Source organism: Oncorhynchus nerka, linkage group LG3 (genome assembly GCF_034236695.1).
Source record: "Oncorhynchus nerka isolate Pitt River linkage group LG3, Oner_Uvic_2.0, whole genome shotgun sequence".
Classification (NCBI taxonomy): Eukaryota; Metazoa; Chordata; class Actinopteri; order Salmoniformes; family Salmonidae; genus Oncorhynchus; species Oncorhynchus nerka.
This window is the reverse complement of record NC_088398.1, coordinates 57,189,864-57,211,187: the sequence shown is the minus strand read 5'-3', so window position 1 is coordinate 57,211,187 and position 21,324 is coordinate 57,189,864. Positions and strand designations below refer to the sequence as shown.

General features: G+C 43.7%; 1 protein-coding gene across 1 annotated transcript in view; it reads left to right on the top strand.

Moving 5' to 3' along the window:
* Window positions 1-21,324, top strand: part of cps1 (carbamoyl-phosphate synthase 1, mitochondrial) — an 86,842-nt gene that overhangs the window by 1,864 nt on the left and 63,654 nt on the right. The window contains exons 2-14 of the mRNA XM_029637193.2: window positions 7,036-7,145; window positions 7,371-7,515; window positions 8,301-8,390; window positions 9,113-9,169; window positions 9,391-9,483; window positions 9,605-9,694; window positions 15,022-15,150; window positions 15,538-15,644; window positions 16,208-16,349; window positions 16,650-16,727; window positions 16,932-17,030; window positions 17,575-17,670; window positions 20,112-20,301. Of these exons, the coding sequence (XP_029493053.1) occupies window positions 7,036-7,145; window positions 7,371-7,515; window positions 8,301-8,390; window positions 9,113-9,169; window positions 9,391-9,483; window positions 9,605-9,694; window positions 15,022-15,150; window positions 15,538-15,644; window positions 16,208-16,349; window positions 16,650-16,727; window positions 16,932-17,030; window positions 17,575-17,670; window positions 20,112-20,301 (1,426 nt within the window). The remainder of the gene's footprint in view (window positions 1-7,035; window positions 7,146-7,370; window positions 7,516-8,300; window positions 8,391-9,112; window positions 9,170-9,390; window positions 9,484-9,604; window positions 9,695-15,021; window positions 15,151-15,537; window positions 15,645-16,207; window positions 16,350-16,649; window positions 16,728-16,931; window positions 17,031-17,574; window positions 17,671-20,111; window positions 20,302-21,324) is intronic.

Sequence of the window (21,324 nt, the reverse complement as noted above, 5' to 3'; positions counted from 1 at the left end):
AGCACTCCACCAATGGAAGCCACTCCTCAGCAAAAGGCACGACAGGCCGCTTGGCGTTTGGCAAAAGGCACCTAAATGACTCTGACCATGAGAAACAAGATTCTCTGGTCTGATGAAACCAAGATTTGACCCTTTGGCCTGAATGCCAAGCATCACATCTGGAGGAAACCTGGCACCATCCCTACGGTGACAGCATCATGGTGGCAGCATCATGCTGTGGGGATGTTTTTCAGCGGCAGGGAATGGGAGACTAGTCAGGATCAAGGGAAAGATGAACGGAGCAAAGTACAGAGAGATCCTTGATGAAAACCTGCTCCAGAGCGCTCAGGACCTCAGACTGGGGCGAGGTTCACCTTCCAACAGGACAAAGACCCTAAGCACACAGTCAAGACAACGCAGGAGTGGCTTCGGGGACAAGCCTCTGAATGTTCTTGAGTGACCTAGCCATAGCCCGGACTTAAACCCTATCGAACATCTCTGGTGAGACCTGAAAATAGCTGTACAGCTACACTCCCCATCCAATGTGACAGAGCTTGAGAGGATCTGCAGAGAAGTATGGGAGAAACTCTCCAAATACAGGTGTGCCAAGCTTGTAGCGTCATACCCAAGAAGACTCTAGGCTGTAATCGCTGCCAAAGGTGCTTCAACAAAGTACTGAGTAAAGGTTCTGAATAAGGGATGCACAATATATCAGTGAACATATCAGAATTGGCCGATATTAGCTAAAAATGCCAACATAGGTATCGGGCCGATGTCTAGTTTAACGCCGATGCGCAAAACTGATGCCAAAGCTGACGTGCATACCTATTTGACGCCACGTAAAAAGTTTCACTACACGTGCAACACAGAGTTCCTAACCTAGCCCACAATGTCTGCTGTGTGGATGAGCAGTCATTTGAAAGAGTAAGAACATTTCAGCCAGACAACTCAAAAGGCGAAATTCATAAACGCCAAGATAATGGAATTCATTGCACGATGTTGGCATTCGTAACTGGTCTAGCACCGGTACACACTACCAAGTGCGCTATTTTTCAGATGTTGCCCTACCGGAGTTACACAGTAATGGCATCACTGCTATTACCTTCACGACATACTATGGAACGCTGTTTGGGTCTTTGCGTGTCAAAAAAGATACACGTCAAATAACACGTTAAATACGCTTTTAATTTGACACGTCAAATAACACAGTTTTATTATAGAATGTTTGTTCTGAATTTGCACGTGCAAGCCAAGCGTCACCACTACTATCAGTAGCACTGTCATAGCTGTACAAAAAAGTCTGCCAACACCGGCCACGAGCGATGTGTTTACAATACCGTATTGGTAATAAAGCATTATTTGTTCAACCGCAACTGCTGTGGTAGCTAGCTAGCTTTAGTTTGGTACATAACTAGCACCAATACAACCAGCCTGCAATCCACCAGGAGACTGCGTGGCAGGCTGACCACCTGTTACGCGAGTGCAGTATCAAAAGGACCTGTGGCTGCAAGGAGCCAAGGTAAGTTGCTAGCTAACATTAAACTTATCTCATAAAAAACAATCAATCTTAACATAATCATTAGATAACTACACATGGTTGATATTACTAGGTTAACTAGTTTATGTTAGCATATTAGCATATGTTCTCATGTTCTGAGCAAGGAACTTAAATGTTAGCTTTTTTACATGGCACATATTGGACTTGTACTTTCTTCTCCAACACTGAGTTTTTGCATTATTTTAAACCAAATTTAACATGTTTCATTATTTATTTAATATTGATTTTATTTATGTATTATATTAAGTTAAAATAAATGTGTGCATTGTTCATTCAGTATTGTTGTGTATATATAAACATCGGCTGATTTTAATCGGTAGCGGCTTTTTCTTTGGTCCTTCAATAATCGGTATCGGCATTGAAAAATCATAATCGGTCGACCTCTCATCTGGACTATTTACATTGATTTTACACTGCTGCTACTCCCGCACATTGACATGTGTACCGGTACCACCTGTATAAAGCCTCGTTAATGTTAGTTTTTATTAATAAAAAAAATGAATGTAAATGTTTTCTTAACTCTTTCTATAACTGTGTTGTTGGTTTCTCACAATTCCTGACATTTAATCAGAGTAAAAATTCCCTGTCTTAGGTCAGTTAGGATCACCACTTTATTTTAAGAATGTGAAATGTCAGAATAATAGTAGAGTGATTTATTTCAGCTTTTATTTCTTTCATCACATTCCCAGTGGGTCAGAAGTTTACATACACCCAATTAGTATTTGGTAGCATTGCCTTTAAATTGCTTAACTTGGGTCAAACATTTTGGGTAGCCTTCCACAAGCTTCCCACAATAAGTTGGGTGAATTTTGGGCCATTGCTCCTGACAGAGCTGGTGTAACTGAGTCAGGTTTGTAGGCCGCCTTGCTCGCACACTCCTTTTCAGTTCTGCCCACACATTTTCTATGGGATTGAGGTCAGGGCTTTTAGATGGCCATTCCAATACCTTGACTCTGTCTCTAAGCCATTTTGCCACAACTTTGGAAGTATGCTTGGGGTCATTGTCCATTTGGAAGTCCCTTTTGGGACCAAGGTTTAACTTCCTGACTGATGTCTTGAGATGTTGCTTCAATATATCCACATAATTTTCCTCCATCATGTTGCCATCTATTTTATGAAGTGCACCAGTCTCTCCTGCAGCAAAGCACCCCCACAACATGATGCTGCCACCCCCGTGCTTTACGGTTGGGATGGTGTTCTTCGGCTTGCAAGCCTCCCCCTTTTTCCTCCAAACATAACGATGGTCATTATGGCCAAACAGTTCTATTTTTGTTTCATCAGACCAGAGGACATTTCTCCAAAAAGTACAATCTTTGTCCCCATGTGCAGTTGCAAACTGTAGTCTGGCAGTTTTATGGTGGTTTTGGAGCAGTGGGTTCTTCCTTGCTGAGTGGCCTTTCAGGTTATGTCGATATAGGACTTGTTTTACTGTGGATATAGATTATTTTGTACCTGTTTCCTCCAGCATCTTCACAAGGTCCTTTGCTGTTGTTCTGGGATTGATTTGCACTTTTCGAAGTACGTTCATCTCTAGGAGACAGAACGCGTCTCCTTCCTGAGTGGTATGATGGCTGCGTTATTTTTCTGGGGTCTTGGCTGATTTCTTTAGATTTTCCCATGATGTCAAGCAAAGAGGCACTGAGTTTGAAGGTAGGCCTTGAAATACATCCACAGGTACACCTCCAATTGACTGAAATGATGTCAATTAGCCTATCAGAATCTTCTAAAGCCATGACATCATTTTCAGGAATTTTCCAAGCTGTTTAAAGGCACAATCAACTTAGTGAATGTAAACTTCTGACCCACTGGAATTGTGAAAATGTGAGTTATAAGTGAAGTAATCTGTCTGTAAACAATTGTTCGGAAAAAATGACTTGTGTCATGCACAAAGCAGATGTCCTAACCAACTTGCCAAAACTATAGTTTGTTAACAAGACATTTGTGGAGTGGTTGAAAAATGAGTTTTAAGGACTCCAACCTAAGTGTATGTAAACTTCCGACTTCAACTGTAAATACTTTTATAAACGACTTAACGTTAGTAATTTACTGTAAGGTAACAATATTAATATAAAAAATCTATATAACAACTAACAACAGTTCTAACATAATTTCACCTCTGTCCTCTCACTCCATCATACACACTGAGTGTACATGAACCCCTGCTCTTTCCATGAAATATGCAATAACGTTATGTTGGATTACATGGAAATGATATCCATATTTGTGAGTCCATTTCCGTGGCACCATTCTTAATACATTGTATTGCATGAAGAAGAAAAAAACCCAACAACATTTAATTGTATTATGACAGGAGATGTCTGGGAAGGGAAAGGCCCAACGAGCCCAAGAAACCGCACTGCTACACCCTTGAACAGCTACAGGTTCCTTACAGGGAGCAGCCTGAGGGAGGTGACCTCATGCCTCCTGTCAGTACCTGTTTACAGGGTAGCCAATTGTCCAATAACATTCCACATAGTTCCACAACTATTGCAGTTGGCTAAACATGCCTTTTGGAAGTTCAGTTCATTTTCTTCACCTGTGCACAATCAAGAGCAGAAAGAAAGGCACGCAGGAATGTGGCGTCTCAATTTGGGTTTGAGCATAACATTTGCAAACAAGTTTAATAGATAGCACCCTTTAAGATTTTGGGACATGCGTTATTGAGATTTCACAATTATTGAACACACAGCTCTCGTGAATAGGTTGGCACAGCAAAGATATTTCAAAAAGTTAACGTGAGAACAAAAAATAAAATCTCTTGTTTAAATGCAGATCAGTGGATGGCGCAGTGGTATTCTTTTTAAGATTCTGCACATCAGTCTTATGCAATTTATTATTTAGTGTTTGTGTAATTGATGACCACATTGCTATTAGCACACAACTCATGTCAAATTATTAATATTTAACTGTCTTGTTCAGGGGCAGAACGACAGATTTGTACCTTGTCAGCTCGGGGATTTGATCTTGCAACCTTTTGGTTACTAGTCCATCGCTCCAACCACTAGGCTACCTGCCACCCCTGAACAAGGCGATAATGGAATATTAGCCATAATAATATTAATACTAATATAAGTCATGAATAATGAAGGTTTGTGCACCGTTTTATGGTTAAGCATGTTTTTAATCTGGGAGAGAAGCACCACCCCTGGTGGAAAGACGCTGTTCGGCACACAATGAGCATCAGAGGGGTCAGTTTTTTTCATATTTCTTCGAATACTATTGGTCCGTTACCATGTCGATCAACGCATGAATGGAAACGTGGTTTACACCCCAGATTTTGATGCCAACACAGTCGCTACAGTCCCATTAGTTTTCATTGCAGCCTTGTTTTGAATGCCGCGGTCACGAGGTCGATAATTGCTAAAAATGCCAACATCGGCGTCGGCCGATGTCTAGTTTAACGCCGGCGTGCAAAACCGATGACAAAGCTGATGTGCATACCTACATAATGTAGGTAGATGATGTATTGACGCCACAAAAAATACAGCACTACACAGAACAAAAGCAGAAAAATAGTAAGCGCACACTTCCAACAAACAAGTTCAAGTTGAGCAGTCATTTGAAAGAGTAAGAATTTCTGTGAGACAACTCATAGGTGAAATCCATTAATGCCAAGATAATGGAATTCATTGCCCTTTACAATCAACCGTTCTCTGTCGTGGATGATGTTGTCTTTTGCCATATGGTTGAGCACCGATACACACTACCAACTACCACTATTTTTCAGATGTTGCCCTTCCGGAGTTACACAGTAATGTTGAAACACATCCATGAGCTACTTGCTATGGGCGTCACTGCTATTAGCTTCACGACTGACATTTGGACCAGCGATGTCAGCCCCATGTGGGTCGAGGATTTCGTACTGAGGAAAGCCGTATTGCATGCTCAAGAATGTACTAATTCTCATACCACTGCTGCAATTTCAATGACATTTGAGAACATGTTTGAAACTTGGAAACATGAACACATCCCTAGCCCCATTCGAACAACTGACTTGAGAAATAAGCTAATCAAGTACATCTGCAGAAGACGTGATACCCTCTGTCATGTAATTAAAATGCATGCTCAACAAAACTGCCGACACAGACCGTGGGGTTAAAACGTACAAAAGTACTCGAGGCTGTGAACAAGCGATTCGGTGTCATTTGAGCCTCTTTACTGTGTTGCCACCATGCTCAATGCTAGGTACAAGGACCGCTACTTCTTTAACAGGCAGTCTCTCTTTACTGTGTCTCCACCATGCTCGATGCTAGGTACAAGGGCCGCTACTTTCACAGGCAGTATCTCTTTACTGTGTCTCCACCATGCTCGATGCTAGGTACAAGGACCACTACTTCGATGCAGATAAGAAACCGGGTTTACGTGAAATGTTAGACACAGCTGGACAAGATGGAAATGGACACAGTGACAGTGCACACCAAGGACAGACAGAGCTGTAGCTTCACTGCTTGACATGTATGATGAAATCCTGGTTGAGAATGAAATGACTGAACAAATGAACAACGAAACAGCACAGCAAGTAAGTGAAAGAAATAGGTTTTGATGATGTTTTACTGGTGATGGGGACATAAGTAAATGCAAACAAAATAACTTTTTGGTCAGTGTGGTGTGTGTTACCTTTTTATTTAACTAGGCAAGTCAATTAAGAAGAAATTCTTATTTACAATGACGGCCTACTCTGGCCAAACCCGGAGGACGCTGGGCCAATTGTGCGCCGCTCTATGGGACTCCCAATCATGGCTGGATGTGATACAGCCTGGATTCGAACAAGGGACTGTAGTGACGCCTCTTGCACTGAGATGTGGTGCCTTAGACTGCTGCTTCCGTGTGTGTGTTTAACTTTATAACTATTAGAATGCTTAAAGGCCACAAAATTGTTTATATCGGATATGTTTTGTTTTTATGCCAAGGAAAATATCGGTATCGGCCAAAAATGTAATATCGGTGCATCTCTAGTACTGTTGGGTACCAGTAACATAACACAATTTGGAAAGAGTCAAGGGGTCTGAATATTTTCTGAATGCACTGTGTAGCCTGGCTCAGTGGCCTTGTGATTAAAGTGCCCACCCTAAGGTTGGGAGTTTGATCTGATGCGTCTCTGCTTGAGACTCAGCACTAAAGAGATAGACGGGAGGTAAACTACTGTCCTGTCCAAGGGTGTACTTGTACATAGGCTCCTGTTCCTATGAGCTGTTCCAGCTAGCACAAACCAAGGCTTGTGCAAGGCTGGCTACTTTTTTACTATAGCCTGACCTGGTTCTATTGAATTATTAACAACGGGTCATTGTAATATAAAAAGGTGCCACTGCCATATAATAGGTCTGTGAATGTATCATAGTAGTTATTCCACCACGTTCTTGTATTTACTCAGTAGCCCAGTTACCAGTCCAACTCTTGGATGTGTTCTGTACTGTGTAGGCTAACGTGAAGAGTAATATACCAACGGTTTCTTCTTTTTCTTCATCCTTGTCTCGCTCCTCCTTCACCTCCTCTCCCAGGCCCAGATCGCCCACCTGGTCCTGGAGGATGGTACCCGGATGAAGGGCTTCTCCTTTGGGGATGAACGATCTGCTGCTGGGGAGCTGGTCTTCAACACTGGCCTGGTGGGGTAAGAGATCAGTCTTGTCTAAATCACCATTAACAGTCAGTCATCATCATTGCTAAAGTGCATGGATCACAGTATGTTTACATTGTGGGGAGACAATTTTGTCCTAACCAGGGGACAGGTAAGCAGTTTTTCCCAACTCCTATTTTCACTCCCATACCAAACATGACAACAACCAGCACAAATAGGTTACCTATGTATATCTATAATAACTACACATTTCTGAAGGTACCCAGAGGCTTTGACTGACCCCAGCTACAGAGGTCAAATCCTGACCCTGACCTACCCTATAGTGGGGAACTACGGCGTTCCAAACACTCAGGAGCTGGATGAGCTGGGCCTGAGGAGGAACATTGAGTCAGACCGTATACAGGTGGGTCTGTTATGTTATCGTGTGTGTGTGTGTGTGAGAGCATGTCTGTGTTAGTGATGTGTTGGTTGACTCATAACCCGCAGTCCCAGTGGGTATATCCGCGGGTGGATGTGTTTAGGGTCATGAAATATTGTGTGTATGAAGGGCAGGTGGGTGGCAGGCAGGTTCAATAAAGAGAAAAAAAATATCATAAATGTATAATTGTGGGCCTCCCGAGTGGCGCAGCGCACAATTGGCCCAGCGTTGTTGTCTGGGTTAGGGGAGAGTTTGGGGGATTTCATTGGCTCATCTCGCTCTAGTGACTCCTTGTCGGGCCGACCGCCTGCAAGCCGATACATTGGTTTGGCTCGCTTCCGGGTTAAGCAAGCCGTGTGGTAAGCAGCAGCGAGGCTTGGCGAAAATGCACGCCAAATGCTTTTGGGAATTTGGGCAGAAAAAAGTTAACGTTGATCCACTGAGGCAAAAAGGACGTCAGAATTGAATTCAATAAGAGAAAAGCTGCGAAATGGAGAGTTGAAATTAAATAGGAGGGCCAGAATAGTATAGTTTCCCAAATAGTAATGTTTGGGAAATATGTGGTAAAAGAGCAGTGTTATGTTATGCTATATTTTAAAGTTGACTGCTCCTTTGCTTCGCTGTTAGTCAAGTAAATATTTTAGGGTATTTAAAGTGCATATTACAAGGTCTCTTTACAGAGGAAATAAATAATAGCTTTATTAGGTTGATAACTCAAGTGTTTGGTTTGTGTTGTGACTCATGTTGGGTTTGTGTTGTGATCTCTGTAGGTATCTGGACTCTTGGTGCAGGATTACAGTCATGAGTACAGTCACTGGAACTCTGTCAAGTCCCTGGGACAGTGGCTACAGGAGGAGAAGGTAGTAGAGACAGCATTACAGTCCCCAGCTGTACAGTGTTTCCTCCAACACATTGGCACGGCTGGATTCCGGGTTAAGCGAGCAGTGTGTCAAGAAGCAGTGCGGCTTGGCGAGTTTGTGTTTCAGAGGACGCATGGCTTTCAATTTTCGCATCTCTCGAGTCCGTACGGGAGTTGCAGCGATGGGACAAGATTGTAACTATCAATTGGATATCACAAAATTGGGGAGATAAAGGGGTACAAAATGAAACAAAAATTAATTAATTAATGTATTATTCTGGGGCCTCCTGAGTGGCGCAGTGGTATAAGGCACTGCATTGCATTGCAGTGATGAAGTGCCACTACAGCCGGGAGCACCACAATTGGCCCAGCGTTGTCTGGGTTAGGGGAGAGTTTTGGTGGATTTCATTGGCTTCATCGCCTTCTAACATAGTCAACATAACATAAGTCCCCAGCGTTACAGTTCTCATTAGTGGTGGGTCCGCCCTCAAAAAGGAGATTTTCTTTTTGTTAATTGAGAAATAAAATCACTTTTTTGAGTGCAGACCCACTACTAATGAATTTGATGTTTTACTTTTGGCTAATGCACCAGTTCTGATTTTACAGTGGTTTAAAGAACCTTTTGAAAACATGGCACTTCGACTCATTTTCTAACAGCACAAGTCTTACTGCAATTTTAATGTTGTCAAATGGCAATTAGTATTTTCTCATATTGTTTGAAAGGTCCCTGCATTGTTTGGAGTGGATACTAGGATGCTGACCAAGATCATCAGAGACAAGGTAAGTGTTTTTACTGTAAGCCTTGTCAAAGCCAGAATGGCCTATAGGGCAGGAGCCTATCTCCTGTCTATGTAGCTTGAGGCAGCTTGATGTACAAGTACACTCCCTGGACAGGAAGCTAGTCTTGTTACTGCTTTACTCTTATTGTGTTTAAAGAAACGTGACTATTGAAGAAAAAAGCTGTTTTTGACAGAAAATGTGTCTCTTTATTTTGTGACCAGGGTACAGTGTTGGGGAAGATAGAGTTTGAGGGCCATCCAATAGAGATATCAGACCCTAACCAGCAGAACATTTTAGCAGAAGTCTCAACAAAGGTACGTTCTGACTGCTATACGATCAAGTGTATGCTGTTATTATGGATATGATTCTGCTGCAAAACATATTCCCCCCTGTTGATGATGATGATATCCTTTCATTGTTCTTGTATGTTTCCAGGAGACCAGAGTGTTTGGGAAAGGTAACCCCATCAAAGTGGTGGCTGTTGACTGTGGCATCAAGCACAACATCATCAGGCTGCTTGTTAAGGTGAGAAAGGGAGACTAGAGGAGAAAGTTTACCATTGATCACTGACCTCATCTCTTCTGTCCATAGATGATACAACTTAGACTACAGTAGGGCTGTCCCAACTAAAAAAAATCTTGGTTGACTGAAAGTGGTCTGTTCTTTCGACCAATAGATTGCCTGCCAGTTATGGTTTTCATATGCACATTTTCATGAAACAGTTTCATATAATTTATAATAACTTCTCTATATCATTGTCATGTGGTTAATCAAAATCAGATCAAAATCTAAATGAAAATGATACGAACCTAAAAAGTAACTTGTATTGCCATTGGTAACTATGTAGCCTACATAATAAAAACATTGCAGTCTGCAGGTAGAAAATATCCTGATAAAAATAACTATCCTATAAATCACATTGGCTACACATGGCCTGTCTGCAACAAACTTCAAACGTTGTATCAACTATTCTGGGCCCTCAGAGTAGGTCTAATAACAGATGGTCTCACGGTAATTGACTGTTAATTAAAATAAACACATTTAGCATCACCTGGCTTCATTTACATTACATTACATTTAAGTCATTTAGCAGACGCTCTTATCCAGAGCGACTTACAAATTGGTGCATTCACCTTATGACATCCAGTGGAACAGCCACTTTACAATAGTGCATCTAAATCTTTTAAGGGGGGTGAGAAGGATTATTTTATCCTATCCTAGGTATTCCTTAAAGAGGTGGGGTTTCAGGTGTCTCCGGAAGGTGGTGATTGACTCCGCTGTCCTGGCGTCGTGAGGGAGTTTGTTCCACCATTGGGGGGCCAGAGCAGCGAACAGTTTTGACTGGGCTGAGCGGGAACTGTACTTCCTCAGTGGTAGGGAGGCGAGCAGGCCAGAGGTGGATGAACGCAGTGCCCTTGTTTGGGTGTAGGGCCTGATCAGAGCCTGGAGGTACTGAGGTGCCGTTCCCCTCACAGCTCCGTAGGCAAGCACCATGGTCTTGTAGCGGATGCGAGCTTCAACTGGAAGCCAGTGGAGAGAGCGGAGGAGCGGGGTGACGTGCGAGAACTTGGGAAGGTTGAACACCAGACGGGCTGCGGCGTTCTGGATGAGTTGTAGGGGTTTAATGGCACAGGCAGGGAGCCCAGCCAACAGCGAGTTGCAGTAATCCAGACGGGAGATGACAAGTGCCTGGATTAGGACCTGCGCCGCTTCCTGTGTGAGGCAGGGTCGTACTCTGCGGATGTTGTAGAGCATGAACCTACAGGAACGGGCCACCGCCTTGATGTTAGTTGAGAACGACAGGGTGTTGTCCAGGATCACGCCAAGGTTCTTAGCGCTCTGGGAGGAGGACACAATGGAGTTGTCAACCGTGATGGCGAGATCATGGAACGGGCAGTCCTTCCCCGGGAGGAAGAGCAGCTCCGTCTTGCCGAGGTTCAGCTTGAGGTGGTGATCCGTCATCCACACTGATATGTCTGCCAGACATGCAGAGATGCGATTCGCCACCTGGTCATCAGAAGGGGGAAAGGAGAAGATTAATTGTGTGTCGTCTGCATAGCAATGATAGGAGAGACCATGTGAGGTTATGACAGAGCCAAGTGACTTGGTGTATAGCGAGAATAGGAGAGGGCCTAGAACAGAGCCCTGGGGGACACCAGTGGTGAGAGCACGTGGTGAGGAGACAGATTCTCGCCACGCCACCTGGTAGGAGCGACCTGTCAGGTAGGACGCAATCCAAGCGTGGGCCGCGCCGGAGATGCCCAACTCGGAGAGGGTGGAGAGGAGGATCTGATGGTTCACAGTATCGAAGCCAGCCGATAGGTCTAGAAGGATGAGAGCAGAGGAGAGAGAGTTAGCTTTAGCAGTGCGGAGCGCCTCCGTGATACAGAGAAGAGCAGTCTCAGTTGAATGACTAGTCTTGAAACCTGACTGATTTGGATCAAGAAGGTCATTCTGAGAGAGATAGCGGGAGAGCTGGCCAAGGACGGCACGTTCAAGAGTTTTGGAGAGAAAAGAAAGAAGGGATACATACTGGTCTGTAGTTGTTGACATCGGAGGGATCGAGTGTAGGTTTTTTCAGAAGGGGTGCAACTCTCGCTCTCTTGAAGACGGAAGGGACGTAGCCAGCGGTCAGGGATGAGTTGATGAGCGAGGTGAGGTAAGGGAGAGAAGGTCTCCGGAAATGGTCTGGAGAAGAGAGGAGGGGATAGGGTCAAGCGGGCAGGTTGTTGGGCGGCCGGCCGTCACAAGACGCGAGATTTCATCTGGAGAGAGAGGGGAGAAAGAGGTCAGAGCACAGGGTAGGGCAGTGTGAGCAGAACCAGCGGTGTCCACACACAGTCTACAAGCCACTGATGCAGACCTTTGGAACATCTATGTCTAACAAGTCCATGTAATGTAGCCTACACCTTCACAATAAATCCATTATTTATTTTAGACAGGTCTAAAGAAGCATGATATGAGGAAAATTTAGTTTATTTCAGAAGAACAGAATAGCATACTATGAGTTGTCCTGCTGTGGCTATGCCAAATGGCTGTGGGCTACACTAGTTCATTTAGCAGACAACATTTGCTTAGAATTCCATGGCATTATTTTATATTATTTCATAGTATGAAGAATACAATTGAACAAAGCTGAATGAAATAGAAAGGATATTTTCTCCAAATGATTTGATGGAGTGAGCACATGTGGCTATTCTGTGTTGAGCGGTTAACAAAGAAAACAGGTACTCCTATATGATTTAGAGTTATTTATGTAACTTTAGTTGTTCTACAAATGTTGGGCTATATGTTTACATTTTTAATACATTGCAAGGCTGCATGATGCGATGATTTGGAAAAAGTTGCTTGAAAGGCATGAGCTCTGCTTTCTTTTTTACGCAGGCTGTACACACTTCATTAGTCTATCATTCACCATTTGAGAAGCACTTGATATTGACTCAAATTGCACCCTAAAATGTTTTATTTTGCAGCCAGTGGCCGTTGTGCCCTTGGCCCGGAGTGCTGCTCGCTCCTAAGCACCTCCCACTCACATGGCTCTCCATCACGTGATGGGGTCTTTCTCACAGGCTACAAGTGAAGACCGACACATCGGGGACTCAACTGCGCGCATCCTTATCTAATTTCGAGGTGCATATTGTGAGAACTGTCCACATTTGCTTTTCGTCAGCCAACAAGATGAGTAGGCCTAACGAACAGCGAAAGCACTAGCCTATGTCAATCTATTATCCCCCCATAGTACAAAAGTAAACATTTTCTGTGTGATAAATAAATATTCCAAACATAGTCTGGGATAGTAGTGGGATGCAATAGATCCCAAATTAATACAACCACTAGCATCAAAACACTTTTTATGCAATGTGGCTGACACAACAGATCAGAACATTTAGCTTAAGATGTTGATAAACTATTAGGCTATTTCTTCACATTATAAGCGCAGCAATGCTTACATGGCATGAGCAAATAAGAGCAAATGTTCCATTAGTAGGAAAACTCCATTATGAAAAGTGACTGCAAATGCGAATACGCATGTAATGCTTTTACTTTAAAGGTGCCTTTTTTATTTCGAAAATTATCTTCCTAAACTTGAAACTCACACCCTGTTTATGTATGCCAGTTAGGAGCTAAACCACTTGTAAAGTGGATTAATGTGCTTAATTTTAAGAAGTTATTAGGACACTTTTAGTTGTGATACAAACCTTATCAAAACATATCGGCTTATTGGCTAGGCTAATACATGAGGTGTGGCTCGGGTGGTTGATGTCCTTGATCTTTTTGAACTTCCTGTGACATCGGGTGCTGTTGGTTTCCTTGAGGGCAGGTAGTTTGCCTCCGGTGCTACGCTGGGAACCACCCTCTGGAGAGCCCTGCGGTTGTGGGTGGTGCAGTTGCCGGACCAGGTGGTGATGCTCTCAATTGTGAGAGTGTGAGCTGGAAGCAGACCTTACACCAAAACTTGTTTCTCACAAGTGTAGCATAGGTTGTGCAACCTGCAAACAATGTGTCCACACCCACAATGAGAACGGAAAGACTGGAAAAATAATATTGAATGCATTCAAATAAATTACCATAACCAAAGTAACATGTTGTAGATTCATTCCTAATGGTAAATGTACTACTGGAATTGATATACACCAACAATTCACACAATGAAGCTATGAAACAATGAATGTGCACAAATTACCTGGAGAAAGCGCATTCTGGAGAGAGAACTGCATTCTGCATCTGGGCGCATGTCAATCCGACGTCTGCATTGGCCAGCATTTACTGTGATAGTCAGGGCATTCATACATAATTCTTGCGCTTTGCAGAGCAGTGCAGCGCTATTGTCAAGTATGTGAGTTTGTGTTTATACAGGATGTACCGCCCCCACCTACTGTCAACCAATCATGTCAATCCGGAGCTATACAGAGCCCTCCACATAAAAAAATGTGGCGATGCGGTACGGAGCTCGATACGGCCTCTGCATACCTCTGGAGGCTCTTTAATTGCATCTCACCCTCCATATGGAGCCTCTGACCACATTTTCAGATAAAGAATGTCTAGGCCTCCACATTAGATTAGTTCACTGAGATGGGCGCAAATAAATATATACACTACCGTTCAAAAGTTTGGGGTCACTTAGAAATGTCCTTGTTTTTGAAAGAAAAGCACATTTTTGTCCATTAAAATAACCTCAAATTGATCAGAAATACAGAGTAGATATTGTTAATGTTGTAAATTACTTTTGTAGCTGGAAACGGCAGATTTTTTACGGAATATCTACATAGGCGTAGAGACCCATTATCAGCAACCATCACTCCTGTGTTCCAATGGCATGCTTTGTTAGCTAATCCAAGTTTATCATTTTAAAAGGCTAATTGATCATTAGAAAACCCTTTTGCAATTATGTTAGCACAGCTGAAAACTGCTGTGCTCATTAAAGAAGCAATAAAACTGGCCTTCTTTAGACTAATTGAGTATCTGGAGCATCAGCATTTGTGGGTTCAATTACAGGCTCAAAATTGCCAGAAACAAGATCTCATATAATGCTGTGTACTGCTCGCTTCACAGAACAGTGCAAACTGTCTCAAACAAGAATAGAAAGAGGAGTGGGAGACCCCGGTGCACAATTGAGCAAGAGGACAAGTACAGAGTGTCAAGTTTGAGAAACAGACAAGTCCTCAACAAGTCTCAATGTCGACTAATTGGGGTCAGCCCTAGACTACATAGTATGACCCTGTGGATTTGAGTGTGAAATAATGAAAGATGTTATTTTAGAGAACCATAAATACTGACCCTGGGCTAGTCACTAATAGCAGCATGAATAGAATTGATGATAATAAATGTCTCTCTCTGTCTGTATGCTGCAGCGTGGTGCTGAGGTCCATCTGGTGCCCTGGAACCAGGACCTGATGAGTCTGGAGTACGATGGCCTGTTCATCTCCAACGGCCCTGGGGATCCCTCTCTGGCAGGAGACCTCATACAGAACGTCCGCAAGGTAACATAACCAGCTGCCCATTGCACTACAGAGGGAAGAGAATTAGATGAAGAGAACAGTTTACAAAGGACTTATAAAACCATTTAGGTGTGAAGTGTTACCATGATAAAAGATGTTAGCATTACCAGATGGAATTTCATCCAAAACATCCTCAAGGTACCAGCTGCCCATTGGACTACAGAGCAACATTTGTGTTGCGATTGCTCAAAATACATCTGAGTCATACTTTATTAGTATGTGCTTGCCGCCTTTTGATTTCTTTTAAACTAATTGTTGTAAACTAGTTGGAAAGTGGTTTCATACGACTACATTATTCTCATTATTGCTCTCCCTCTGGTCTATTCCCCTTCATCTTACCACCTCCCTGGCTGTGTTGTTCATCCCTAGGTTCTGGAGAGTGACCGGCCACAGCCTGTCTTTGGTATCTGTATGGGCAACCAGATCACAGCACTGGCTGCAGGGGCCCAGTCCTACAAACTGCCCATGGGTAACAGGTAAACTACACATGCATTGCAGGTAGGGCTGTTGCAGTGACCGTATTACCGACAGTCATTAGTTATGACCGCATTCAACTTCCATGTGACCGTTGAGTCAGTGTTCTCCTCTGACTCAATGGACATGTGTTGGTCGTACCCAACGACCATCATGTCGCTAATGGCTTGATACTGAGGGCTCCATTGTCCCTATAACCCAGGGATGGGCAACTGGTGGCCTGCGGCCCCCCTTTTGAAGGCCCTCTGATCAATTCCATGACCACCGCAGGACACGTATTAGTGTCCTTCTTGCCAGCTGATTCTTTCATTAGGGTCTTGCTCTGTTGAAGTTAACCCTCTACCTTAGGGGAATTGAAGAGATATTAGAACTCTATAGGCTGGTTTCCTGGACCTAGATTAAGACTAATTCTGGACTAAAAAGCACTTTCAATGGAGATACTCTATTTAGCATTATTTTTAGTGTTGGAGTAGATTTCATCTTGGTCTGGGAAACTGGCCCTCTAAGTCTGTGGCTACTAAGATATAACTACATGTAATTTGTAATTATGTTTATTGTTCTCCAGAGGTCAGAACCAGCCTGTACTCAACGTGATGACGGGTCAGGCCTTCATCACAGCCCAGAACCATGGTTATGGCATTGACAGCACCTCTCTACCACCTGGATGGAGCCCGCTGTTTGTTAACGCCAACGACGGAACCAACGAAGTCTGCTTTGTGTTCTTAATTACTTACTTAGGGGGCCCATCACTCTTCAGGGAGCATAGGCCACTGATGACACGAAACACACTCTCTTGGGTTTTGTGATAGATACAGCATGATTGTTTTGAATGATTAGGTTCAGTTGTATCTATTTGTCTTAGCTCCGTACTCTCTTGGAAACACTGTTACCGAATGGCTGGACTACACTGGTTAAAGAAAGATGAAGTGAACTTCTACCTAAGTTTATAGCTATGTTCTTTTTACAACAAACTTAGTCGTTCAAAACTTTATCTTGTTGTGTCCCAGGGTATCATGCACGACACCAAGCCAGTCTTCACGGCTCAGTTCCACCCAGAAGCTAAAGGTGGACCTACAGACACTGAGGTAAAGCTGCTCTACAAACGGATACAATTAAACTATTGATCACTGCAAAACACCTCTGCATCCATTATAAGCCCCTGTTGTGCCTTGGCCTGTTAAGTACACAGGAAATACTTTTTCCTGCGGAGGATGGACAGTCTACAGTAGAATTCACACAAAACTATCTTTTCTGTGATTCATAGTTAATTATCTCTGTCTTTTTTGCAGTTCCTATTTGATGTGTTCATATCCCTGATAAAGAATGGGAAGGAGGCCAACATTGTGTCAGTCATGCCCAAGAAGCCTGCTATCCCACCTAGGACTCAGGTAAGATACTAACTAATGAAAGGTACAACACAGTCAAAAATGATTCTACTTCATCAAGATAGAAGCCCAAAAATCTGTATCATATTTCATGAGCGATTCTACTTTGTGGCTCAGTTGGTAAGAGCATGGCGCTTGAAATGCCAGGGTCATAGGTGAGGGACGGCTCATAATAATTGCTGGAACGGAGCAAATGGAAACCATGTATTTGATAGCATTTCACTGATTCCGTTCCACTATTACCATAAACGCATCCTCCCCAATTAAGGGTGATGTACAGTATATAAACATACTAACATGTATGTACTAATACTCAGTGCTTGACTTGGACTAAAATAGGTGCCGTTAATCATTTTGGGTGTGGGTACTGTGTATATTTAGGTGCAGGAGCTCCACAATACTTTTGAGCTAATATTTTATAATAGGTGCAGAAACTCAAGCTGTAGAACATTTGAGGTGTCTGAACTCCGCTCCGGTGAGCTCCTGCCCAAGTCAAGCGCTGCTAATACTGTATTATTAATGTGTCTTTGTGTTTTTCTTAATGCAGGTTTCCAAGGTGCTGGTGCTGGGGTCTGGAGGTCTGTCCATTGGTCAGGCTGGGGAGTTTGACTACTCTGGATCACAGGCCGTCAAAGCCATGAAGGTGAGAGGGCCTAGGAGAGCCAGTCAGGAGAGGCTGAACCAGATCTAGTTGAGACAGTCAGGAGAGGCTGAACCAGCTCTAGGAGAGCCAGTCAGGCAGGAGAGGCTGAACCAGCTCTAGGAGAGCCAGTCAGGCAGGAGAGGCTGAACCAGCTCTAGGAGAGCCAGTCAGGCAGGAGAGGCTGAACCAGCTCTAGGAGAGCCAGTCAGGCAGGAACCAGCTCTAGGAGAGCTGAGGACCAGCTCTAGGAGAGCCAGTCAGGCAGGAGAGGCTGAACCAGCTCTAGGAGAGCCAGTCAGGCAGGAGAGGCTAAACCAGCTCTAGGAGAGCCAGTCAGGCAGGAGAGGCTGAACCAGATCTAGGAGAGCCAGTCAGGCAGGAGAGGCTGAACCAGATCTAGGAGAGCCAGTCAGGCAGGAGAGGCTGAACCAGCTCTAGGAGAGCCAGTCAGGCAGGAGAGGCTGAACCAGCTCTAGGAGAGCCAGTCAGGCAGGAGAGGCTGAACCAGCTCTATGAGAGCCAGTCAGGAGAGGCTGAACCAGCTCTAGGAGAGCCAGTCAGGCAGGAGAGGCTGAACCAGCTCTAGGAGAGCCAGTCAGGCAGGAGAGGCTGAACCAGATCTAGGAGAGCCAGTCAGGCAGGAGAGGCTGAACCAGATCTAGGAGAGCCAGTCAGGCAGGAGAGGCTGAACCAGATCTAGGAGAGCCAGTCAGGCAGGAGAGGCTGAACCAGCTCTAGGAGAGCCAGTCAGGCAGGAGAGGCTGAACCAGCTCTAGGAGAGCCAGGCAGGAGAGGCTGAACCAGCTCCAGGAGAGCCAGGCAGGAGAGTCTGAACCAGCTCTAGGAGAGCCAGGCAGGAGAGGCTGAACCAGCTCTAGGAGAGCCAGTCAGGCAGGAGAGGCTGAACCAGATCTGATCAAGCTTGTCCAAAAGTTACAGGAAAAAAATGGTTACTTTACAACAAACAAAGAAGCAGAGGCTCACATGTGCATTCGGAAAGTATTCAGACCCCTTGACTTTTCCCAAATTTTGTTACGTTATAGACTTATTCTAAAATTGATTAAATATTTGTTTTTCCTCATTGATCTACACCCCATAATGAAAAAGCTAAAAACAGGTTTTTAGACATTTTTGCAAATGTATTTAAAGTTTTGCAAAATTTTAAAAAGGAAATATCACATACATAAGTATTCAGACCCTTTAGTCAGTACTTTGTTGAAGCACCTTTGGCAGTGATTATATCATTGAGTCTTCTTAGGTATGAAGCTACAAGCTTGGCACACCTGTATTTGGGGAGTTTCTCCCATTCTTCCCTGCAGATCCTCTCAAGCTCTGTCAGGTTGGTTGGGGAGCGTTGCTGCACAGCTATTTTCAGGTCTCTCCAGAGATGTTCGATCGGGTTCTGGCTAGGCCGCTCAAGGACATTCAGAGACTTGTCCCGAAGCCACTCCTGCGTTGTCTTGGCTGTGTGCGTAGGGTCGATGTCCTGTTGGAAGGTGAACCTTCGCCCCAGTCTTAGGTCTTGAGTGCTCTGGAGCAGGTTTTCATCAAGGATCTCTGTCCTTTGCTCCGTTCATTTTTCCCTCGATTCTGACTGGTCTCCCTGTCCCTGCCACTGAACAACCTCCCCACAGCATGATGCTGCCACCACCATGCTTCACTGTAGGGATGGTGCCAGGTTTCCTCCAGATGTGACGCTTGGCATTCAGGCCAGAGTTCAATCTTGGTTTCATCAGACCAGAGAATCTTGTTTCTCATGGTCTGAGAGTCCTTTAGGTGCCTTTTAGCAAACTCCAAGTGGGCTGTCATGTGCCTTTTACTGAGGAGTGGCTTCCGTCTGGCCACTCTACAATAAAGGCCTGATTGGTGGAGTGCTACAGAGATGGGAGAACCTTCCAGCCAGAAGGGCAACCATCTTCACAGAGGAACTCTGGAGTTTTGTCAGTGACCATCGGGTTCTTGGTCACCTCCCTTACCAAGGCCCTTCTCCCCCGATTGCTCAGTCTGGCTGGGCGGCTAGCTCTAGGGAGAGTCGTGGTGGTTCTAAACTTATTTAGAGTCTCATAGCAAAGGGTCTGAATACTTATGTAAATAAGGTATTTGTTTTTTGATAGATTTACGAAAATGTCTAAAAACCTGTTTACGCTTTGTCATTATGTGGTATTGTGTAGCTTGATGAGGAAAAACATTTATTTAATCAATTTTAGAATAAGGCTGTAACTTAACAAAATATGGAAAAAGTCAAGGGGTCTGAATACTTTCCGAATGCACTGTATTTTGCTTGTTTTTTAGCCTGGTTTGTTTTTGCAGTACAGCCAACTCCTATAGTCATTGTCATGATAGCAGAGAATACAAACTTAAACCAGGCTATGTGTGTATGACAATCTCCACAAATGTCTTCAGTCAAAACGTACATCAACATTTCTGTGTGTGTGTTCCAGGAGGAGAACGTGAGGACGGTGCTGATGAATCCGAACATAGCATCGGTGCAGACCAACGAGGTGGGGACTAAACAGGCTGACTCTGTCTACTTCCTGCCTGTCACGCCTCAGTTCGTCACAGAGGTCATTAAGACCGAACGACCTGACGGAATCCTTCTGTCTATGGGAGGACAGACTGCTCTAAACTGTGGTGAGTTAGGGGTGTGTGTTGGCCTTCTCGCCCGCTCCAATTTCACTCCAGTTCCACTCCAGTAGCACTCATTTCACTTCAGGAGCTCAGGGCATGACCGGCACTGCTTGCATTTGTAGGCTACTTGTGTGCTGCTATAGCCCCTTGCTTTAGCTACAGCCATGGATTTCACTAAATATTTTCATAAAGAAACTGATAAAACACACAGGTGCAAAATGAAGATGAGTTAATAAGATGAAGACCAAGAGAAAGAGCGGGTGGTGACGTAGTGTCCACAACTAAAGAATCATTGGGAATCTGAAAAGACACTTATTGTAAAAGCATGATGGTGTATTACGTGCACATGCTAACAGAAAGGAGCAAGGTGGATAGCTAGCGAAGTGTGTCATTGTAGCAAAATTATTTATAAACAAGCAATCGGATCTCTTAAGTTTCGTTCATTTTGGTTCTATTATCTATACGATAGTCTATCATTGATTTCTGCCCAGTAGGCCTGACATATTACCTCTTTCAAGGAGCTTTCTGTTTTGATAGAGTTAGGTAAACTTTAGGTCTACCTATAGAAAAAATAAATCTAAGCAACTCTGTAAGCACTGAGAGGATATTCTCCACTGCTGACCTGCTCTCCAGGCACCATCGCATGAGCCTGAAGCTACAGACTGGCCAAACGTCTGTTTCTACAAGTGAATTCAAATTCATTAAGCCTAATTAAGCCTTTGTTTCATTTTTATTTAATTCTAAGTAAGTCACAGCCTATATGCGCAATTTATAAACTATAATTATTTAATACAATGAAATGTTGTTTAAATGCTGAGCGTTTAATGTTCCTGCCAGCCTAGTGTGTTGCACTCGCAAATGCTTAACAATGTAATTCTTTGTCGGCTATAGCCTTGAACTAATAGGCTAATATTGTAGCCAAAACAATTCATTTTCTTTCATTCTCCTGACTTATTTAGTGTTTTATGTGCTGTTTTAATACAACATGTAGCCTATGTGAAATGATGAGCGCTTCTCATCATAATT